This window comes from Podarcis erhardii (genome assembly GCF_964252035.2).
Source record: "Podarcis erhardii genome assembly, chromosome: Z".
NCBI classification, from domain to species: domain Eukaryota; kingdom Metazoa; phylum Chordata; class Lepidosauria; order Squamata; family Lacertidae; genus Podarcis; species Podarcis erhardii.
In genome coordinates, this window is record NC_138504.1 from 36,132,441 (window position 1) to 36,156,816 (window position 24,376).

Below are 24,376 nucleotides of genomic sequence, written 5' to 3' on the forward strand. Positions count from 1 at the left end.
GCGGAGCTATAATTTCTAGCACCCATGTTGGGCAAAATATTCCTGCAATGCAGGGGTTTGAACTAAATGATCCTTGTGGTCCCTTCCAACTCTACAATTCTGTGATTTTATAAAGAGTTATACTTCCCAGGATCCTTTTTGGGAAGTCCTGTGCTTTAAATATATGGTGTGTACATGATCAGTGTTTGCTGACAAACCCCAGGATAGTAATGTGTTATTTCACTCATTACAAAATGTAGACACAGCCAGCCCTGCTATGTTTGGGGACCCTCTTGCTCAGGGGACCTGAGCTGCTCCCTCAAAGTCTGCCTTGATGGTAAGTGAGAAGGCAGCTTTTTTTTGTTTTAGGGATGAACAGCTAGTAACTTGAGGGTTCTCTAACCGGATTCTCACTTGAGCCAAGAAAGAGGCAAAGGGCATTTTAAAGTACCCCACACTTCTGTGTAAACAGCAACAGATGCTTAGGGCTTGCACATGCTTCTGCTTTTCCCACCACTTTCTACTGGTAAAACACATTCTTTACTGCTGAATTGGAGCAAACATCAATCAGTTGGCTTTTCTGTGGATTGATGTTTGCTCTGATTCAGCAGTAAAGAGTAGGTTTTCCTGGTGAAAGTGGGGGGCAAATGGAAAACCACTTGGACCCACGCCTAGAAAGCATGGGGCAAGCGGAACACTGCTTTGACCTGTGCTTTCTAGGCACATGACAAATGGAAGTATGGACAGGCCCTTAGTTGGAAATCTCAGCTGCACATATGATACGTCTAGAGTGAGGAACCTTTTTTTAGCCTGAGGGCTGCTTTCCCTTCTGGGGGCCATATACTGGTGGCAGATGCTGTGAACGGGGCAGCATTTCTACACACGCACACACACACGCACACACACACACAGACATTTCTCCAGCTTTCATCCAAGCATGCTAGAAGCATTACCAGAGTTCCAAGGGCACATTCCAGCCAGACAGAAACACTCAGGGAGGGTGCAAAGCAGAGCTGGTGAGGGGTGTGGCCTGGGGAGAAGCCCAGGGGCCAAATAGAAATGCTTGGAGGGCCGCATCTGGACAGCAGATGGTTCCCCACTCCTGCCTTATGTGAGGCAAGATACAGACCAATGTGAGTCAATAGCTGTGATGCTTCTATGGAGGACTCTGCCAAAGCCCCCATTTCTCTTCATACTGGGGAAAGAAAGCCAAATAACTCTTCACTTGCCTGGGTAATGGACTGGCTGAGAGCCAACAAGCTGAATCTCAATCCAGATAAGACTGAGGCATAGTTAGTGGGTGGTTCGCCAAATCAGATGGATGAGAGGTTGCCTGCTCTTGATCAGGTTACATTGCCTCTGAATGAACTGGTACACAGCTTGGGAGTACTTCTGAATCTGTTGGTTGAGACTCAGGTGGTCTTGATGGTGCAGAATTCCCTCCATTAGCTTTGGCAGGTGACCCAGCTGTGCCTCAGTCTAGACAGGGATAGCTTAACTTCTGTCGCCTGTGTCTGGTAACTTTTAGGTTAGATTACTGCAATGTGTTGTATGTAGGGCTGCCTCTGAAGACGGTTCAGAAAGTTTAGCTGGTGCAGAATTCAGCAGCCAGCTTGCTCACCAGGGCAAGACAGTTTGAGCCAATCCTGACCTACCTGCCCTGTCTGCTATTCAGCTTCCAGATCCAATTTAAAGCATTGGCTTCACTATAAAGCCTCAAATGACTTAGAATTGCAATTATCTCAAGGACCACCTCTCCCCATATGAACTGACCCAGAACCTGTGATTATCATCTATGGTGCTTCTTCATGTGCCCCTTTGTGCCCCTACAAGAGGTATTGTTATGTACTGAGTTGAATAGGATCCAAAATGCAGCAGTCTGATTGGTCCTATGGAGGGAGGCAACATGAAAACAGGCTTTTTCTGTGATAGCTCATCATTTGTGGAATGCTCTCCACTGGGAGGCTCATCTGGTGCCTTTGTTATATAACTTTAGATGCCAGGCAAAAACATCCCCCCCCCCAGGTTTTTAAAAATGTGGCCATCTAAATCAGGGAAGGTTTTGTTTGTTAATATATTATGTATTTTTGTGTTTTATATTGTAAACTGCCTATGATCCTCAGATGAACAGCGGTATAGAAATTTATTTATTTTTAAAAAAAATACATTAACTGGCATTTTCGCTTCCATGGAACTGAGTCAATGGATAGAGATATTACTTGGCCTTGAACCTTCCTCTATTCAGATTCCAGTCTCAGAAAAAAAGGTGTGTGTGTAAAGTTTTTGGGTGTTAGCAATTAAAAAATATAACTAGGTCAGGCACTCTGAAGCTATGGCCAACGATCTACTGTTCATTCAGATAGTCCTCCATATGCTTGTGGATTTGTGGTTGAAGGCAGAAGAGGGCACATCCATCACATTCAGTATTCGTGTTGATTTTTAATTGCATTTTAATTGCCATTTTTATTTCTTAGCACTGTGTTTTATTGTATTGCAATTTGAATTTTATGGTACACAATTAAAGGCAATAGATAATAAATTAAAGGAAGTAATAAACACCATACAGCATCTAGCATGTACAGCAGCATTATAGTGGCCACTGTAGACAGAAATTCATTAAGTAATCCACTAAGCCTCTGCACAATTTTCAAGTGTTCTATGGGGATAAAGAAAGGTTTGGGAACTGCTGAAGTACCAGTAGATAGAACAGGAAAAGGCGGAAAGCCTTATGTTATTGTCAAATAACATTGGGATCCCTATCTTTCGTTATGTTTTTAAAACTCTTACATTTCATGCTGTCATCAATTTGCTGAGTGCAAAAAAGAACTAGTGCAGTTATCCAAGTGCCTTTGTGCAGTTACAGCCACTGTTCATTAAAATGCTTTCCCCTTTGCTTCTCAGAAGTTGCGGCTCAGACCCTGAGGAAAGTTGGTGTCTTCACAGACATCCTGACCATTCTGGGTAACTTTGCCCAGGACAAAGAGATCTGCCTTGCTTGCTGTGGGGTTATTTGGAGTCTGGTAGTACATGGTAGGTATGTGTATGTGCAACACGTGTTGGCTTCTGCAGTTGGGAAAAATGCTTCCTAAATTTGTTGACTTGCTCAGATCTCTCTGGCAGAAAATGTTGGTAGTCATAACTTGTGTGCCCTGAGTAAAAGCAGAAGCAAGGGAGCAGATCTGCTTAAAGGGCTTTTCTTGGGCCTTTGTTACACCTGACTCTTTCATTTTCAAGGCTCCCCCCCCCCTTGTAATAAAAAAAACCTGCTCTGTTTTTCATCTGCTCATTGTAATCCATTGGCTAAATTGCATTGGGTTTTCAAGTCAATATGGAAAGATAGCGTGCAAGTGTTTAAACATATTTTGCTTATTATTTATTTATTGGGTTTATATATTTTTATTTATACAAATATTTGTATGCCACCATGTCATAAAAAAGTGCATTACAGCAATAAAATTATAAAACTATACAATAAGAACCATAAAAAGTTAAGAACAGACATCAGTTAACCATTGTAGAAGGATATATTCTTAATTGCCTGCCTAGGCCTGGTGTACTACAAACATTGTCAGCGGGTATTTAAGAATTGAAACAGAAGGCGCCTGCTGAATCTTTATTGTCAGAGACTATTCTACAGGATACTTTGGCCACCTCATGAGAAGAGAAGACTCCCTGGAAAAGACCCTGATGTTGGGAAAGATGGAGGGCACAAGGAGAAGGGGACGACAGAGGACGAGATGGTCCTCTCTACAAACATGAACCTGACCAAACTGCGGGAGGCAGTGGAAGACAGGAGTGCCTGGCGTGCTCTGGTCCATGGGGTCACGAAGAGTCGGACACGACTAAACGACTAAACAACAACATTCTACAGGATTGGCCCAATGACACTATAGGCTTGGTTTCTTGTTGTCCCACTAGTTTTTGAGGCTCATTTGGCAATCATTGATGCCCCTGCAGATCATTTCATTGATCAAGCTGAGATGGAAGGGTTCAGGTGACCCCTGAGGTACCGTAGGCCTAATTTGTTCAGGTCTTTGTAAATTAATACAAGAACATTGAACCTGGCTCAGTATTAAGTGGCGAGTTTAAACACTAAACATTATAGATAACGAAGACTGATGGTATCCATTCACGCCAGCTGAGAGCTGATTGCATGTGTGCTCCCTTGGCCCGGGTTCCCTTGGTTCTGCCTTCCCTCAGTGCACACAGATCTTTAGCAGCCCCAAGCTTACGTATTCGCTTCGTTTTACCGTTGCCCACCCAAGAACTTTAGGGAAGGAGCAGGCTGTAAAAGCCAGTCTATTTGCTACCTCATACGGTATTGCCTTCTTCTGTTGATGCAGCAACAAATGTGGCTGAAAGCCCCCTGAAGTATGCTATTGAGGTTGTCTCTATAATCCTTCACATGCACCTTGAGGATGTGGAAGTGGCTGAGGCGGCATGCTGCGCTTTCTGGGCTCTTTCTCTCCACGGTGAGCTTTCAAGATCTGCTTCATCCATAGTAGTGGGACAGAGGAGCTTAACTTCCCCCATCTGGGGACGGTGGGTATTATTTCAAAGTACAGCTTACAAGCACGCTTCTCAACCAAGATTGGCAATGGTGGGCAACTTGCTCCGCATGATTGATTTTCCCCCAGTGCCCATCTCCAAGGCAGTGCTAATTAGCTAGACCCAAAAAAGGCCTCCCTAGACACACACACACCCATGCAAAACTGAGCTGTGGGTTCTAAAGCACACTCCAGAAGAGTCTCCAATGTGGAGTAATTCCACAATGATTGCTTAAATATTCGTCAGCAGATGATCAGTCGAGAAAGAATTGTCTCCTGCTGCTAGAAGCTTTAAAATTTAAAGAGAAAAGCCATATTGCACATTCCCATTCTCTTGATTATTTCATGTAGACCAGGAACAACAAACCCTAACAGTTCTTCACCCATCTTTGGAGCAAAGTTAGGGGTGGGAAGTCATCAAAATGGCATTTGCTTAACCGAATTCCTCCCCCCCTTTCCTCGCCAGGTTGCATAGATGAAGTTAATTACGAACCCTATTCCTTGCTTATCCTGGAGGCTCTCCGGAAACATCCTGAAAGGCCAGTCCTGGCAAAGAACGCCTGTCTGGCATTGGCAAGCCTCTTGAGGACATCTGGTAATAGCCTATATAATGGGTTGGGCAACATTTGTGGCCAGCACTACTTGGCACATTAACTATGGAATCCTACGAGCTGCTGTGCAAGTCGCTGCACCAGTGCAATGATTCAGAATAATGCAATTGAACCATACAGGACTTTCTGAGTGAGATGTGGATAGGGCTGACAGACTAGTTGTTCTTGCCAGTAGATGTTTTGGAAAGATTTGGAGATGGCTTAAAGGGGTTTGGCATTCTGTCCTGAGATGTTGACAAAGAACATACAACTATGTAAAAGACAGAGGTGCAAAGGCTCATTACAGATGACTGGTTAGTTTTATTGATTACATGAAGATAAACAATCCCAAACTTTTGCAGGCATCCAAACTTTTTGGGTTGGTCTAGGTTAAATTATATTTTACACATCAGATTGCTGGCTGTGTTTATGCTGTATTTTTAATATATACCTAGATATTTATTTATTGCTATGGAGGGGTGTAATTTTAAAACAACCAATTAATGAAAATAATGTGGTCCCACACAATCATTGCCAAGCCATGAGTTGCTACCAGTAACTATTTCTTAAGGCACCCAAAAGAACACAAGCCAGTGCTAATAGACGCAGAGCATGGCAAGGTTGTGCCTGAGCACTCACAAGTCAGAGTGGTTCAGCTTTCACCACATTGCAGGTGGGCAACAGATTGTTTGCAGAGGAAGACTGGTGGTCAGGAACCTTCTGATTAACAAACTGTCTCCCTTTTTCCAGAGTTGTGTGGTTTCCGGTTCATAGTAACTGATGAGAAGGGCAACGGGATTGTCCTGCTCAAAGACTGCTATGAGCTCCACCGTGAGGATCCTGAAGTTGTGGAAAACATTTGCATCTTGATTGATGAGATGTTTAAATATGGCAAGTCTGTCTTCTTTGGAATCCCAGCCTGTGTGCTCGGCAAACCAATAGGGGGTGGGGAGAAGGATCTGGGCCTTGGGTTCCAATCCATGTTTAAACAAGGACTTTCAAGGTAGCCTTGAGCAAGTGAAAATGGTTAATGAATTACCAACTTCCCTCACAAGCAAACCCAATCAGAAGGAATTTTTACTCCAAGCCTTGAGGGATGGAGTGCACTAGAAATCTAAAACACTAAGGGTTGTATCAAATGTAGCAACCAGTTAAAAGTCTCTGGGTTGTATTCAACTAAGTTTTACTTAGTGAGTAGACCCTCTGAAATCAATGGACCCAAGTCATTCATGTTTATTACTTTCCATGGGCCTACTCTGAGCAGGACTAGCATTGGATACAACCCAGTTAGTGGTATACGTGTTCCACAGGCAAAATGTTTTGTGCCAGTGGAACATTGTTGGGCAATAGATTGCTCAAGGCTACAGCAACCTGCTTACACAATTTGCTGCATAACAAGCTTCCGCTAGCGCAATTGTTGCAGCTTCCAGTCAGGCTACTGGGGTCTATATAGTTCTGTATTGTCCACACTGACTGTCGGAAGCACTCTACGACTTCAGACAGCAGTTTCTCCCAGTCCTACCAGGAGATGCCAGTAAGGACTGAACTTGGGATGTTCTGCATGCAAAGCAGATTCTCTATCACTTAGCTATGGCCCTTTACCCACTACACATCTGATATCATAGGATGCCACCATTGTTGAGGAAGGTCAGACAGAAGGCAGGGAAATAAATTAGTAATGCTCACTCCATAACAAGGGTTGATTCTTCCCTTTCTTTGAAATGCAGAGGAAATAGTTTTGGAGATGGTTTCCCAGCACATTACTGAGATGCTGACTGAAATGAAGAACCGGTTTACATCTAGTCTGGTAAGCAAGGATGCTAGAGATTAGTGGACAACCTTGACACTTCAGTAAGAAGCCCTGTCTTTTCTATAGCTACCTAGAAGGGATAATACAAATGATAGCATCTGGCCTACAATAAAGCCACTGGGCTAAAAATAATAAACTAAAAAGATTGGAAGTTGCCTTCTGTTCCTCAGCTGTTTATAAAGTCAGCATCTTATAGGACTGGCTCCAGGGCTTGGTCTTGTTGTGCACCTAAGGTTCACATTCCTTCAGGAGGGCCTACCTTTTTAGCTGCAAAGCCTACTGAATGGTGTATTTTGCTTATTTTGAAAACTGCCCTGGGGGACTTAGGAAACACAGGAAGCTACAGTTAATACCATTGGTATTCATCTAAACTCTGTATTGTCCACACTGATTTGGCAGTGGTTCTTCAGGTTTCAGGCAGGAAGGTCTCTCTCTCAGTCCCACCTGGAAATGCCTGGATTGAACCTGGGGCCCTCTGCATTCAAAGCAAGGTGGTCTACTTATATGGCTTTGGCCCAGTACCTGACAGATATTAACTCCCCTTATGAACCTGCCTAGGTGCTAAGATCCTCAGGTGAGCACCTTCTCTTGGTCTCATCAACATCAGGAGCATGGCTAGTGGTGACATGAGATTCACACATTGTGGAATTCCCTCCCAAGAGGTTAGAGTGGCTCCCTTTTTTATTCCTCCACTAGCAAGTTAAAGAATTTCTATTCAAACAGACCTTTGGAAACACAGGCACAGACGATGCTGATTGCTGGGCTGCTGTCTGGGCAAAACTAATTTAATTGCTGCTTCTACACATGTTTTGATGTATTTTACCTACAGTTTTTAAGTAGTTTGTTCTTATTAACTTTGCATTTTATAATGGTGATTTAAAGGTTGGAAGCTACCTTAAATCCCAACTTGGGAGAAAGTCGGGAGATAAAAACATTAAATCAATAAACACCACTGAACCATGGCCCCATCCCTAAATGGTCAAAGAGCTGTGTAGAAATGTAACAAAACAGTGGTAAGCCCAGGGAGTTCTTCACTTGCCCTCTCTAAGCCATGTCAAGCAACAAGAGAAGAGAAAGGAGACACAGCAGCATCTTGCCTTATGCTACATCACTGAATGGCTGCATGGATTGGGTCCAGGAGAAAACAAGTGAAGGAATTAGTGTGTCAGGAAGAAACAAACAGGGTACCACTGAGAGCATCTTGCAGGGCTGTCTTAAGCATATCTGGCACCATGGTGCAAAGCTCCCTCTGCCGCCCCCCCGGGAGGTTTTTAGGGAGGACGGTGCTGCCGGCGGGCTGGAGGAGGCAGGCAGTGGCTGGAGGACGGCTCCTCCAGTGGGGAAGAGGCAGAGGCTGGACACAGCACCTCCCAGCTCAGCTGGCCGCTTTGTGCCATGGTGGCCACAGCAGACGGAGGCTCCGGGCACAGCGCTGCTTCGGCGCAGCATGGCAGAGTCAGGTGAGGGCAGTGAGCTGATGCCAGGAGGCGCCGCGTCCAGCCTCCACCTCTTCCCTGGCGCCCTCCAGAACTTGGCACCCTGCACCACTAGCCTCTATGGGTAAGACACCCTGTATTTAAAGCATTACAATGCCACTTCAAACAGCCATGGTTTCTCCCAAAGAATCCTGGTGACTGTAGCTTGTTAAGGGTGCTGAGAGTTGTTAGGATTTTCCTATTGTTCTTTCAGAGGGACTGACTGTTGAACCACTCTGAGAGAGGAAAAGGGGACTCCTAACAACTTGCAGCACCCTTAACTAACTGCATTTGCCAGGATTCTTTGGGGGAAGCCATGACTATTTAAAGTGGCACCGTTGTGCTTTAAATGCAGGGTACAAATGTGGCCTTTGACTCAGTACTTCAGTCTTGCATTCATTAGTTTTAATTGTCAAGCTTTAAAGGGACACAGCATACATCTGAAAAAGTTATAGGATTGGCATAAAAAAGGAGCTACCTTAATGAAAAGAAGTTTTTAAAACAAAACAAAAACTGGCATCTGACACTTGCTTATTTCCCCAACCAGGAAATAGTTGCTCTAGCAGAAAAGGCACTCTCTAAACTGCAGAAAAAAGGTAAATGATATCAAAACACAAACGTCAGCTCTTTATTTTGAAAGCTCTGAATCTTCAGAAGTATTCTTTAAAGCATGTATCTTTTACCCCTACCTGCAGGGCTCCCTGCCTGAAATGAGACAAGTCTGGAAGAAATGAGACAAACTCTGGAAGATTGCTTCTTTGCACTATTTGTAAGTCAGCAACAGCATTCAAGGAACCTGCCATATTTCAGGGATATCTTAAACCTTCTATACACTTTTGTTTTACAAAACAGTCAATAAATATGAATACCAGATGAGAATATGTGGTCCTTCAGTTTGGTAGTCAATGCTATTTTAAAAATTAGGAAATCCAATCAAGGCATCATCTACTTTGTCCCTTGTCTGTGGTGTTGCCGAGGTATTCAGCTTCAGATGCAGATATTTAACTAATCCAATGAATTTTGGGGATTTTTGCTGATCCATATACTTTATTTTTACTTGCTCTTGAAACTCACCCCTTTCAAAAGTAGCTTGCCATATACAGTGGAGAACGCTGCTATTTGAAGAGTGAGAAATCATGCCTAAAGCTCTCCTTTCTGCCTGCAGAACTAGTTCTCTGGATGCTAGTGAGAGAAAGCAGCTGGTGACCTGAAAGGAATTGTAAGCCAACTGATTATCAGTGTTTACAAGCAGTTGTCACAAGAATCATGAAGTGCCTCTATTTTCATGGCTTATTATGCTTCCAGCTTACAAATATACAAGCTTGCATAGATTTTGAAGTTTATGTGGATTTCATCTGCCACCCAGGCCAATGGCTCTGAGCTCCTCTCTTAACTTCTGACAGCTTTGTATGTTCACCAAACTGATGCCAGAGGTGTACTTGCTACAGCTGTTCACCTTTCAAACGATTCATTCATTGTCCAGCAACAATGCCCTGGGCCCTGCTGGTTCCCATCTGCTGGTACATAAGCCATGTCAACATTTTGGCTGGCTCAAGTTTCACTTTAGGGGGGGAACAAGTTTAATTTCAACAGCCTGTTTGAAAGCAGGAACCTGATTTATCTTAACAGGAGCTCAATGGTATGTAGAGTTGGCAAAATGTTCATATATTTTCAATATGATAGTACAGTCAGCTCTATGTGCAAACAAACACACTATCTTCAAAAGCGGGGTTATGGGTAGAGGCAGCTGTTTCTCTCTTTTCAGAGCATTTATGGAGAGAAATCATAGACTTCCTCGGAGTGGCAGGTGACGCACTAGTTTGGTTATTGGAAATAATTGTGTTTCACTGTGTCCCAAGCTTATGAGAAAGAGGCTGCAGGAAGCTGTCAGTTGCAGAAGCAAATAGAAGGGTTTCATAACTGAATAACTTGGGAGTAATTTTTGTATGGTAGCTGACCAAAGGCAAACAAAAGGGTCCAAGGGGAAAGGCCAGTAGGACAACTGATATTTTTACTCAGTCAGTGCTGGGCAGTACAGCAAGCAGGACATATCCAGATATACTCAGATTTATTATTTATTGGTCTTTGATTTTTCTTTGAGCGAGGCTTCCCACTGCTTCCTCGCCATCATGTACAGCCTCATGGCTGCTTGGGCATCCTGAATCTGAGAGAGAGAGAGAGAGAGAGAGAAATGAACAACAAATTTAGGATACAATGAATTAGTTGACTTTGTGTCAAGTGATGGAATCAACAGGATGAAATCTTGCCAAGTGACCTGACTGCAGGAATGATGTAACTCCTGGTTGTTCCCCAATTACTCCCACATTTCTACAAACAACAATGGGCAGCTTAAATGACAAAATTATAACCCTTCCCCTGATTTGGAAGGCTGATACATTGCACATTCTACCAGCAAACAGCCACATCACATGAGGAAGACAAAAAGCATTTCATAAGGCTTGCATTAACTACTTTGGTTTTCATTTGAAAAAGAAAGGTGGGGCAGAAATATAAAACTTAATAGGAACATAAGAAGCCGCCTTATACTGAGTCAGACCATTGGCCCATCTAGCTCAGTATTGTCTCAGCTAACAGGCAGTGGCTTTCCAGGGTTTCAGACAAAGAACATTTTCTTAGTCCTGCATGGGATTATACCTGGGCCCTTCTACATTCAAATGAGATGCTCTACCACTGAGCTATGGTCCTCCCCATTAAAAAGCATAGTCTTTGAGATCATATAAAAGCTCTCTCTGAGACATTTGTTTTTTGATGGCTGTGTTATATATGCAAATTATCAGTCAATACGTGACAAGGACATGTGTGAACTCATCTTTATTTTAAGATTCAAGCACATCATTTATGGAAATGGCATAGAAAACTGTTGGGACACTTAAGTTGCAATCCTTTATGCAATTTCCTGGGTGTAAGATATATTGAACCCAATCAGCCTTACATCTGAGTGGAGATGGGCGTTTACTGCTGAGTATACATGCCTGGAACTGTACCCTAATGTCTCTTTGACATTACTAAGGAAGAAAAAAAGTAACATGATCAGTTTTCGCATTTTAGCAAAAAAATAAGCTAGAAACATAAGATGTTCATTTCGGTAAAGCTTATGTAAAGTGGGTTAGATATAGGGCGGGGGGAGTTAGCAGTGTTAAGAAGTGATGGCCAGTGTACCAGTAAGAATTTATTAAAAGTTGTAATTTCTTAGAAAAGGAAATATAACCAATTAGGAGATAGCCCAGGGTTAAACAAGAGCCAGCTCCCCAGTAAAATAGAATACATTTCCCTATTATTTCCTTTCTGAGCCCGGAATAATATGTCACTTGCAACCAGAACCTAATGAAAGAATACCTACTGAACTGTGTTCCAAAGCTTGCACCTTCACATTCAGCAGTTTCTCACAGAGCAGCTTCAAAGATGGCCTCCCACTCTATATGAAAGGAGAAATCATGGTTTGAAGAGGAGGTACTGTGCTTGATTTCTTTGTGTTGCTGTGAGGCCACCAACAATTTGGCCAACACTAACAAATCCTGACAGGTTTAACTGTTGAGAAAGCTCAAGGGATCCAAGATTGCCACAAAAGTCCATCTGCTTTGGTCTTGACCATTTGCATTAATGGATGCTGCACAAATCTCCCTTATGTCTGTTAAATAAAACCTAAAAAGCACACAGCGGGACAATGCCTTTTTACTTGCTACCCTGAAATGCAGGAATCCACTTCTGGCATTTGTAAATGAAACAAAGCTCCACCCTTCTCCCACAAAGTATATTTGTGCTTTTCCCCCCTTGCCTATCTTTAATTCTGTCCATTTGTCAATTACCATACTTTTCCATGTATAAGACAAGGTTTTTTTTTACTCTAAATTTTGTTTAAAAACGTGCCTCGTCTTATACATGGATAGTGAATGGGCTGTAGGGTGATTGGCTGCAGCTGCTAGAAGGGCTGCTTTGGATTGGCTGCTGCTTCTCTAATTGAGTTGGTGATTGGTTTCTGCAGCAAACACTGCTGTGGGTTGGCAGTCGCTGCCGCGATTGGCGGCTGCTGTTCTGGGACGCGTACAATTGCCAGGGGACAGCTTTTCTCAGTCGGGTAAGAGATTTTTTGCTGAGGAAGGGTCTGTTTGTGATTGGCTGTCGCTGTAGCAAGTGGGTGATTGACAGCTGCCGGCAATGGTCAGCATGGATGCTGCGTATGAGCGATTTTTGGCAATCCCTCCCCCAGCTGTAAAACCTTGGGCAATCCTCCGCAAAAAAGCAGGGCCATCTTTCCCCCTTTTTCTGAAATTTGATTCCCCCAAAATAGGGGGCGTCTTATCCATGGGGGCATCTTATAGACGGAAAGGTACGGTAATAAGTCAATTTTTCCCATAAGTCCAATATACTATAATCTTTTGTACCAAGCATTCTAATTTGCACCTTTCAAGTCCTTCCTGAATGTGGCTATAACCACATGTTGCCCCTAAGAAAAATCCAATTAGTGGTTTATTTTCCAAGTCCTGATATTCTCTCTCTCTCTCTCTCTCTCTCTCTCTCTCTCTCTCTCTCTCTCTCTTTTGTAAACAATTTTTATTCATTTTCAATAGAATCCTCCAATTAATGACAAATCCAATCAAATCATTCAAAATTGCAATAATAATAATACCACCAATTATATATTCCAATATAAAAGTGACGTAACAGCCGACACTTGGACCAGAAGATTTGCATAAGTAGAGCTGCCAGACCAATGAAACTTGTCCAAAAGGAAAATGGCAGTGGAATGATCAACGGCCCCAAGTTCTAGTAGCCTCCATACTTTTCAATTTAAAGGAGAAGGGAACCTTTTTTGGCCCAGTGGGCCAGATCTGTATCTCACGCCCCACACTGAAAGCCTGCTTTTGACAGGAAGCAGCACTCAGCAAGACTGAGCCCTCCCTCCTCCCCCACTCATCAGGATTTACAGGTGAAACCCCCTATTGGGCCAAGACCAGCCCATAGGGCGGAGGTTCCCAACCCCAATGTAGAATCTGTTGATTTGAGATGGGAGAGGGGGATGTCTCTCAATTCCTACCTGGACCTCTTGTTTGAAAGGCTTGTATCTTTGTGTATCCCGGATTCTCTTCTTGGGGTGGTCAAGGAACAAGATCTGAAAACAGTCAAAAGGTTTCCACTGTGAACATTGCTCATGGTGTAATCGAGACATCAGAGTAGCACGCACAGTTGAAACGTGAACAGGTAACCTGAGTGAGAAGCAACTGGGCTTGCAAATTGCAATTCAAATTTCAGCTGACAAGAGAACAATCACAGCCCAGCATAGGACATCTCAGAGTGGGAGACCTCAAGAGGAGAGGAAGCGTGGCCTCTCTGGTTGAGTTCGGGGTGGGAGAGGCAGATGAAAAACCAGACCGGTTGCAAGTCTCTGAATACCAACAATGAAAGGCAAGGGTTGAAAGACAATGAGCCACTGTGGTGCAGTGGTAGCATGTCAGACTATGACCTGGGATACCAGGGTTCAAATCCCCAGGCGGCCATGAAGCTTATAGCTGTGATCTTGGGCTAGTTGCTGCCTCTCTCAGCTTAACCTACTTCACAGGGTTGTTGTAGGGATTAAATGAGGAAAACCACGTAAGACCACCTTGAGCTTTTGGGAGAAAAAGGTGGGATATAAAATATTGTGGAGGAGGGGTTATTTTTGTTTTTTACTATGCTATACACCGTATTTATCGCTCTACAGGAAGCACTTTTTCCCCTTCAAAAATGAAGGGGAAATGTGTGTGCGTCCTATGGAGCGAAGACGCCATAGCCCCGCGACCCTCTCCTGGCTGGAGAGGTGACGCGCTGCTATGGAAGGAGCCTCCATAGCCGCGCGTTACCTCTCCAGCCGGGAGAGCGCGCGCGGGGCTAAAGAAGCCCCCCGCGACCCTCTCCCAGCTGGAGAGGTGACGCCCAGCTATGGCTGGAGCCTCTATAACCACGCGTCACCTCTCCAGCCGGGAGAGCGCGCGGGGGGCAAAAGATGCCCCCCGCAACCCTCTCCCGGCTGGAGAGGTGACGCACGGCTATGGCAGGAGCCTCTATAGCCACACGTCACCTCTCCAGCCGGGAGAGCGCGCGCGGGGCTAAAGAAGCCATAGCCCCGTGACCCTCTCCCAGCTGGAGAGGTGACGCACGACTATGGCAGCAGCCTCTCCACTGCGCCTTTCCGCTGCTCCCTGACCTGCTCTTTGGGGCTGGTGGTGGGCTTCCCCCGCCAGCCCCAAAAAGCAGGTCGAAAGGAACCTGAAGCCTGGAGAGTGAAAGGGGTCGGTGCACACCGACCCCTCTCGCTCTCCAGGCCTCCAAGGTAGCCGTCTGAATGGCACCTTGTTTTAGAGCGGGAAAACAAGAGGGGGGAAATTCTCCCACTCTCTGCGCAGCGCCTCCCGCCGCTTCGCTGAAGGGGCGCTGGGCAGAGAGGGGGAGAATTATTTTTCTTGTTCTCCCCCCTCTAAAACAAGGTGCACCCTATTGTCTGGTGCGTCCTATGGTGCGAAAAATAAGGTATTTTTTGTAATTTTTTTATTGTAAACTGCCCTGTGACCTTCTGATGAAGGGCAGCATAGAAAGAGATATATAAAAAATTCAATACAGAAAAATAATAAAGTTAAGGGCTCTGTACCTTTAAGTCATTGTGAAGAGCATGACCAACAAGGATCCTTCCTTTTAGGATGCTGGCCACTTCCTCCTGAACGATTTTAAAATCCTCACCTGAACAACCAAAGAAACACAGAGAAAAATGTTCTCAGCAAAAGCACAACAGGAGTCTACAGAAACACACCACACAAGGGCCTTTTTTTCTTTTAATATATGTGTATTGATTTTTGAGAACATAGCTGTAAAGTCAGCATGATGTACAAATCAATCAGAAGAAAAACCCATAACTAACCATAACTATGACTGAGTGAAGTATAAAGATTGTTTACATCATGGGTAGACAAACTAAGGCCCAGGGGCCGGATCCGGCCTAATTGCCTTCTAAATCTGGCCCGTGGATGGTCCGATAATCAGTGTGTTTTTTACATGAGGATGTGTCCTTTTACTTACCGTATTTTTTGCCCCATAGGACGCACTTTTTCCCCTCCAAAAATGAAGGGGAAATGTGTGTGCGTCCTATGGGGCGAATGCAGGCTTTCGCTGAAGCCTGGAAGGCAAGAGGCATCGGTGCGCACCAACCCCTCTCGCTCTCCAGGCTTCAGGAAGCTATCCGCAAGCCTTGCAAGCCCGGCGGGAGTTCCCGCGGGCTCACAAGGCTTGCGGGCAGCAGCCTGCAGCCTCGGCGAATGTTCACAAGCCTTGCGCGCCCAGTGGGAGGTCCTGCCGGGCGCGCGAGGCTTGGGGCGGCAGGCTGCCGCCCCAAGCACGCAGAGCCCTCCGGAGGGCTCCCAGTGCTTCGGGCGAGTGTCCACAAGCCTTGCGCGCCCGGTGGGAGGTCCAGAGCGCTCCCTGTGCTTCGGGCGAGTGTCTGCAAGCCTCGCGCGCCTGGCGGGAGGTCCCGCCGGGCGTGCGAGGCTTGGGGCAGCAGCCTGAAGCACGGGGAGCCCTCCAGAGGGTGCCCCGTGCTTCGGGCAGGTGTGCGCAAGGCTTGGGGCGGCAGCCGCGGCTGGGGGAGGGGGGAATAATTTTTTTTTATTAATTCCCCCCCCCAAAAAACGCAAGCTCCGGGGACAGCTGGGAGGCGCAGCGCGTCTTCCCGCTGTCCCCGGACCTGGTCTGCAGGCGGGCGGCGGGGAGAAGAGCGCTTCTCCCCGCTGCCAGTCCCACAAGTTCTGGGGACAGCTGGGAGGCGCAGCGCGTCTTCCCGCTGTCCCCGGACCTGGTCTGAAGGCAGGCGGCGGGGAGAAGAGCGCTTCTCCCCGCTGCCAGCCCCACAAGCGCCTGGGGGGGAAACAAAATTTTTTTCCTTTATTTCCCCCGAAAAAAACTTGGTGCGTCCTATGGGCTGGTGCGTCCTATGGGGCGAAAAATACGGTAAAATGCATCTCTGGGTTATTTGTGGGGCATAGGAATTCGTTCATTTTTTCCTCCAAAATATAGTCCAAAATATAGTCCAGTGCCCCCACAAGGTCTGAGGGATAGTGGACCAGCCCCCTGCTGAAGAAGTTTGCTGACCCATGGTTTACATCATCATCATCATCTTCAATATTAATAAATATGGAGAAATGGGTCAGAGTTTACACCAGAATGAAATCTGATCAGAACCCATCATCAACAGCAACAACAATTGCTAGCGAGGGGTACAATCTGGGCCTTTTTGAAAATAACAGGCATTTCATGGTCCCTTCCAACTCTACAATTCTCTTATTCTGATTCCCTCGCAGAACTACAATTCTCAAAGTGGTTTAAACAATCCCTCTTCCCAGGGAATTCTGGGAATTGCAATTCTGGGAGGGGAACAGGGACTCTCCTAACAATTGTCAGCGGCTTGCACAAACTGCACTTCCCAAGATATTTATTTTTTTGGGGGGGGGGGGGAGCCATGACTGTCATAGAATGGTTCTTTAAATGTATAGTACAGATATGGCCTGACTCAACAAAATACAGCTCCTTACAGTCATAATATGAAATAAGTACACCCACAAAGCACCAACCTGTCTTTAGGTTTTCAGGCCGAATCCCACTGACGGCCGTCCTGTAGTCTGTCACTTTTTCCATTGCCTTGACATACTTGTCGTAAACACACTTGCCAAAGAGGTTCACAATGGACACACGGGCCACAATGCTATCTTTGCCTGTGGGTCCCACGCCCACCATTTCACAGTCCATGGCCACAGCTTTGGTTAGGCTGACGAAAAGGAGAGAGCCTTATTATTATATTAACCAGCTGCTCACCAGCTGCCTCCACAGGACGTCAACGTTTCTGGGGAAAGGATTTAAAGAGCTCTTTGCCCAGAACTTGGCCCTAACTGGAGAGAGCTTATTCCCAACATAAAACAGGCTGCAGAGTTAAGCAGCTGCAGTGTTAAATCTGTCTGACTGGAAAATTGATTAACGAAAGCTTTAATTGGGGGGAGTCAATTAATTTAGTGGGTGCATCTTCAAAAAATTAGGTTACAACATATAACAACATCGTACACACATTAAATATCCCACGCTACACAGAAGACATTACATCTAAAATAATATCCAGATAATGTAGTAAATTCCTGTACCAGACAACCATTTGTATAGAAGGCAATACACGGTTTATGTTTTACCAAAATGTTTTATGGGGGTGGGTGTTCCCTCTGTTTTCATTTTAAGCCGTATGCATGATAAAGCTGAAGAGAGAGTTGCAAGAGTATTTATGCTTCAAACCTTGTGGAAATCTTATTTCGTTAGTCAATTTTCCTATGTGTTATTTGCCATATTTGCTTTGCCAATCTTTTCATGGGAATCAATACTAACTTAAACCTCTTAATAAATCCTCTTTTACTAGTGGCCAGGCTTGTAATAATGGGATACTGAAAGAATTTGTAAGGTGCTTCTTCAACAAATTGACAAGGACAAATTTTCAAATGGTGGTGCTGTGTGTTAAGAGCATGCTGGTGTTTCTGTGTGCGTGCATTTTCACTCCCAGGCTATTTTAGTTCCAGCATATTAACTGTTAACAGGCACAAAGCAGAAAATATTGAAGATGTTGGTTTTTTTCTTTTAACAGTGAGAATCAGAATTTCCCTTAATGTCTCATACTGCTCCTCTGTTGAATTTTCTTTTAATAAAATGAAGATGTAGTTAATGAATCTATTTATCCATCAATTCAAAGGCAGTTTAATGTTCAATTAATATTGCTGCAACAGTTCAAAGCCATGTGCTATTAAGTATTAGCTTTACTGAGAAACATTTACCCTTCAAAAGCCTTTTCTTTAACCAGTGTTTCTTCTGCTAACTGCTGGGGTCTGACTTCTGGGATGCCCAGATTTTTCCGGGCAATTTTTGCTGCTTCTGGACCCATGGCTGCCTCGATATCATCAGGATCAACATCATCAAACCAGATACTAGAAGGGAAAGCAAAAGACAGGTGACCAAAAAATGCACAAAGTAACCAGGCAGAAGAGTCAAACAGCTGCAATGGAGATGGGTGATTCCATGTCTCCATGTAGCCAAGGAGCTCATTTGGGCCACTCTTTATCACTTAGCCTTGCCCACCTTATAAGGTTGTTGTGAGAATAAGAATGGCATAATCCTTTGTATACCTCCCTAAGTGTAAGCTATAAACGTGATGCATCTTCTTCAAGTAACTCAGATTTAATAAGGCAACTTCCTTATAGGGATAGGTTACAACATTTGGGGCTTTTTAAGTTTAGAGATGAGGCAAGTAAGAAGCAACATGATAGAAGTGTATAAAATTATTTGTGGTATGGAAAACGAGGGCAGGGAATGGATCATATCTGAATGGGGTGTCCATAGTGCCTGTAAAAAGTGTGACTAGTAATAGAATCGGTCCGTGCAGCACAGATTCTATGTAAACATGTTTGATGAACATGCCCATAAAATTTTCAACGCTGCAAATCAGATGTTGATCTCAGTGGGACTGCTCTGTCTTAAAGAGTTGCTACCCAACTGATCTGCAAATTTAAACACACACCCAACCTCCACCTGAAATAAGCAGCAGGTAGTTTCACAAGTGGCTACAAGTGAAATTATTTTGGTTCTGCCTGTTGCTAAGGAAGGTAAGAAGACCAATGGCTCATCTAGCTCAGGATCCTGTTCCCACAGTGGCTAACCAGAAGCCTGTGGGACTCCTGCAAACAGGAACTGAGCACAAGGGCATCTCTCCCCTTCTGTGATTTCCAGCAACCTGTATTTGGAAGCATTACTGCCTCCAAATGTGGAGACAAGAGCATAGCCATCCTGACTAGCAGCCATTGATAGACAAATTCATGGAGAAGGAGAAGGCTAATCCTCTCTTAATGTCATTAAGTTGGTGGCCATCACTGCCTCCTGTGGAAGGGAGTTCCACAATTTAACTGTGTGCTGCATGAAGGAACTAGGGGCCTATACATCTGCAGCTGGTGCTGAGAAACCTGAGCTCTTTTGCCAGCTCTGCCTAAAAATCATTAAGCACAAGGCTGAAAAAGACTTACTCTGCTGGCTTTGGTTCCACTTCTTCTTCTGCTTTCCTTTTTTTCTCTTTAATGTCCCCATAGTTCCTCTCAACATTGCCCATTCTAGGGCCTCCCTTGGGCCCTTTTCCATCCTCCTGGGCCTGGTGCGAGTTCTTTCCATGTACAGGCTTTTCAGAGCTTGCAGAAACTGGATGAGCAAAATGTTCAGCCTGATTCTTCTTGGTTTTTTCTGGAGGCTTGGATGCCAGCATCCTCTCACTTCCGTTTACCTTTGGCATTTTGAGGGCAGCTCCTCCCTCTATGGCCTTGTTTTTGCCCTTGGAATGTGTGCTGGGGGCAGTAAGAGCGGAATCCAGAATGGCAGCCTTTGGTTTCAGAAGCTGAAAAACAAACCAAGAAACACAAATCAATGCAATTCCAATTTGGTGTCAGCAAACAGAGACTCCAGCCCAAGCAGATTCCTATATGGTCCCCATAACACTCTCACCCCTCAACAACCACATTGTAATCTCCACCAGGAAGGCTAACAATAACTACAGAAGACCAAGTGAGGGTTTAACATAGGACTTTCACAACCAAGACACACAACTCTTGTCATATCCTCTGGAACAGGGTGGTACAATGTCAAACACCAAATGGGCCGCAAGCATACTTCAACACAGAATCTGGGGGCTGCACAATGAATTAAATTTCCATAATGTAAATTAATGTGTTTGCAATATAGTCAATATTATTTAATATATTTAATTAAATATGCAATTAGAGGATTTAAGATATTTATTTATTAAACAAATCTAATGCACAAAGGGGATGCGGGTGGTGCTGTGGTCTAAACCACAGAGCCTAGGGCTTGCCAATTGGAAGGTCGGCGGTTTGAAGCCCTGCAATGGGATGAGCTCCCGTTGTTCGATCCCAGCTCCTGCCCATCTAGCAGTTCGAAAGCACGTCAACATGCAAGTAGATAAATAGGTACTGCTCTGGTGGGAAGGTAAAAGGAATTTCTGTGCGCTGCTCTGGTTCACCAGAAGTGGCTTAGTCATGCTGGCCACATGACCCAGAAGCTGTACACTGGCTCCCTTGGACTATAGAGCGAGATGAGCACGCAACCCCTGAGTCGTCCGCGACTGGACCTAACGGTCAGGGGTACCTTTACCTAATGCACAAACATATGCATGCACGTTTGTTAACAATGCAAACATCAAATGGATGTCTGGGTATAGAATTCATCACAATTCAGATTGATGTCTGCCTTGAGGTTGGTTGTTGGCATCCGCAGGCAACTCTGCTAAGTTGTTTCAAGTTTTGGACTTTATGACGTTCATGTCCCAAAATGCTTGTTCACAGACACCCACCCACCCCACACTTCTCTGCACCAAAATTCTTTTCCTTCCCCCACCAACTGGTGCATTCGAAAGCTTGAACTTCTCTGTATTGCAAAAAAAGAAAACAAAGTATTCCATACTGAAACACAGTATTCCACACACTGAAATACAGAGACAAGATACACAAACACCCCCCCACACCCCACTTCTCTGGGGACGCAGCCACGTTCCAAGCAGGTCCAGGTGGTGGCCTGTGTTCACCACACAGAGCACCTGCAGCAGCAGCAGCAGGAGGAAGAGAAACAGCACACACATTCGCCACTATGTCTGCGCTGCTCCAGCTGAGGTAGAGGATGGGAAACTGAAAGACCACCAAAAACAGCCTCTGGGGCTGCATGTGGGTGCATATTGGACCATCCTGCTCTAGAAGATAAAGGCTCACAGATAGAAAACAGAGAACCATTGTCCAGTCATACCTCCTGCAAGGCCTTCCAGTTGCACGAAACTTCCTGAGGATTTTTCGGAGGCATATCTGCCATGGCTTTGGAATCCTTTTGTGCTTTCTTCCTTGCCCCTTTGATTTTCTTTTTCCAAAACAATGTTTTCTTCTTCTCCTTCCTGTGTTGTTTTTTTAAATTTTGTGATATACTTGTGGAGTTGCCTGCTGGGGCTTTTGATTCTTTGGTTCTAATTTTTGCCATCCTGACATGACAGTCACTGACCTCTCACCACAACCATTTCTGAAACAAAAAGTCAAACTTTATAACCCATGTAGTACAAATTTAGGCACTCCACAATAATAACAACATAATCTTATGTATTTAGTTAATTCATTCCCCCCCGCCATGGTCCAAAAGGCACTCTACGTGGTCATATAATCACTAAAAAACCAAAAAACCTGATACCCCTTTGCTCATCAATTACACATTTCAAAACAACGTAAGATCTGTCTTTAAAAAGTACTGCCAGAGCAATAAGACAGTGATGTACAGTGGTACCTCATGTTGCGTAGCCTCCAGGTTACGGAATCTCCAGTTTACAGCTGCGGCAAACCTGGAAGTACCAGAACGTCTCAGCAGCATGTGCAGAAGCAGTCTACCGCCGCGCACGCCTCTAGTTGCATAAATTTCGGGTTGAGAATGTACCCCCAAAACGTATTACTTCCATAACCCGAGGTACCACTGTATGTCAACTGGGAGTGAAACATTGCTAAAATATTTCTTAGGCTATACGTACCTAAGAAGTCTAAGAATTTTAAAAAGGATTTTTAAATTACATTTTTCTCTGAAAAGCCTGTGGGGAAAGGCTAAGATTTGTCTTCATAGGCTACAAATTCCAGTACTCTGAGGCCATAACCCTAACCGTCCTGCTTGGATTCCCTCAAACCAATTTTTGGAAGCAAAAGGAGACAAAGCAGACCCAACCCTCTACAAATGTCAAATGATATGCTCATATGACACATCACACATTTGGGTTCTGAAAAACATTTGAAAACAGAAGCATTTACTTGCAGGTTTTTGGCATTTGAGAACAGCAGAGGCGTTCGGGAACCAAGGTTCCACTGTATATGAAACTTGGCATCTGGAATATGAACATAAGAGTCCTCCTAGATCAAGCCGAATGCCCACCTATATTATTTATTTGTTTGTTTGTTTGTTTATACCCTGTCCTTTTCTCTGATGGGACTCAAGGTGGCTTACAGATAAAAACATGAACCACTAAAAACATAGGGAAGGGGATCTAGTCTCACAGTGACCAGCCATACGCCCTAATGGAAAGCCCACAAGCAGGAGCACCCTCTCATCCTGCGGTTCCAGCAATCGCTATTCAGAAGCATTACTGCCTCCAAGCTGTACTCCCTGTAATCTGCAAAACTGTACACCTAGTTCACTTGGCGGCAGGGGCAGGGAAGAGAGCATTTCTCAATAGTTCTGCTAGATCCCGGTTGGTTGTAAGTTTCTTTTGGCTGCCCTGGGCCAGATAAAGGTAAAGGTCGGATCTCTGACCATTAGGTCCAGTCACGGACGACTCTGGGGTTGCGGAGCTCATCTCTCTTTATTGGCCAAGGGAGCTGGTGTACAGCTTCCGGGTCATGTGGCCAGCATGACTAAGCCGCTTCTGGCGAACCAGAGCAGCGCACAGAAACGCCGTTTACCTTCCCGCTGGAACGGTACCTATCTATCTACTTGCACTTTGGCGGGCTTTCGAACTGCTAGGTGGGCAGGAGCAGGGACCGAACAACAGGAGCTCACCCCGTCCCAAATAAAGTGACTAACAAATTCAATTAATACAGTAATAGATTCTGTGGCACAGCACTGAAAAGATTGCACATGGGAGCTGCTTTTGCACATGAAATGCATGCATTAGAAGAGGCATCCCACCTTGGATCAGGTTGAAAGCCACCTAGTGGGTCCCGACCCAACAGCTGAAGACCAGAGCATTTAGGATATTGAGGCAAGCAGCATCACTTAGGGGGCGTCCTACATATATATATACTGTATACACTATAAATACAGTAGTGCGTATATATAGTACGTACTAGTTTTTAAAGGAATAGCCCCTCCCTGCCCAGATCGTCCTGCCTCTTACAACTTCAGTTCTCCCAGATGACTCAATAATGATAATTATGATGATGATCTTTCAGGTAAGGCAGCGTGCACAAAGATCACTTAACTCCACGGTGCTTCCACCCTCCACTTACCCAGCGCTCGGGCTCCGGCTCTGAAGCTCGCGGGGCTCAGCACGTGGCAACGACGCGCTCCGGCTCCTGCAACACGCCTCCTGCCGAGGAAGAAACGAGCTTCCAAGCCTGACGCCAACCGGAAGTGGGTCCGCTCCCAGGAAGGCGCCGGTGGGAAACGCAAGCTCTGTCGAATTGGTTCCTGCGGAAAGGGACGGAACAGAAAGGAAGGGATGCGGGACAGCACCCTCTAGTGGGAGCGGCGTGGAATAACAGGGGTTGCGGAGTGGGATATTAATGCGGGATGCTTGGGTAACGGTAAACAGAGGCTGTAATCGAGGAAGGGACGGGGGAACCTTCAGCCTTCTGGCAGCTGATTGAACTACAGCGGCCAGCAAGCAGGGACAGGTGATCATGGGAGTTGTAGTTCATCAGCATCTGGAGGACCAAAGGGTTCCCACGCTTGCAATAGCTGGACCATAAAGAAGGCTGATCGCCGAAGAATTGATGCTTTTGAATTATGGTGCTGGAGGAGACTCTTGAGAGTCCCATGGACTGCAGGAAGATCAAACCTATCCATTCTGAAGGAAAACAGCCCTGAGTGCTCACTGGAAGGACAGATCCTGAAGCTGAGGTTCCAATACTTTGGCCACCTCATGAGAAAAGAAGACTCCCTGGAAAAGACCCTGATGTTGGGAAAGATGGAGGGCACAAGGAGAAAGGGACGACAGAGGACGAGATGGTTGGACAGTGTTCTTGAAGCTACCAGCATGAGTTTGACTAAACTGCGGGAGGCAGTGGAAGACAGGAGTGCCTGGCGTGCTCTGGTCCATGGGGTCACGATGAGTCGGACATGACTAAACAACTAAACAACAACAATAACAACAACAAAAAGGGACCCCTG

General features: G+C 45.1%; 2 protein-coding genes across 9 annotated transcripts in view; one reads left to right on the top strand and one right to left on the bottom strand.

Moving 5' to 3' along the window:
* Positions 1-9,280, top strand: part of STKLD1 (serine/threonine kinase like domain containing 1) — a 29,953-nt gene extending 20,673 nt beyond the window's left edge. For all 8 annotated transcript variants that reach the window (XM_081847062.1, XM_081847063.1, XM_081847059.1 and 5 more), the window contains 7 exons: positions 2,881-3,009; positions 4,323-4,451; positions 4,993-5,121; positions 5,867-6,007; positions 6,844-6,923; positions 8,949-8,997; positions 9,097-9,280. In XM_081847062.1, coding sequence (XP_081703188.1) covers positions 2,881-3,009; positions 4,323-4,451; positions 4,993-5,121; positions 5,867-6,007; positions 6,844-6,923; positions 8,949-8,997; positions 9,097-9,110 — 671 coding nt within the window. In that variant the 3' untranslated portion in view covers positions 9,111-9,280. The remainder of the gene's footprint in view (positions 1-2,880; positions 3,010-4,322; positions 4,452-4,992; positions 5,122-5,866; positions 6,008-6,843; positions 6,924-8,948; positions 8,998-9,096) is intronic.
* A 1,115-nt stretch (positions 9,281-10,395) lies between these two features.
* REXO4 (REX4 homolog, 3'-5' exonuclease) lies at positions 10,396-23,622 on the bottom strand. The gene is made up of 9 exons (XM_081847169.1): positions 23,494-23,622; positions 21,269-21,532; positions 19,489-19,850; positions 18,250-18,399; positions 17,014-17,207; positions 15,045-15,133; positions 13,458-13,532; positions 11,763-11,837; positions 10,396-10,565 (listed from the first exon to the last, which is right to left on the bottom strand). The coding sequence occupies exons 2-9, from the start codon at positions 21,491-21,493 to the stop codon at positions 10,473-10,475; spliced, it is 1,263 nt and encodes a 420-aa protein (XP_081703295.1). The 5' UTR covers positions 21,494-21,532; positions 23,494-23,622; the 3' UTR covers positions 10,396-10,472.
* Positions 23,623-24,376: the final 754 nt, after the last annotated feature.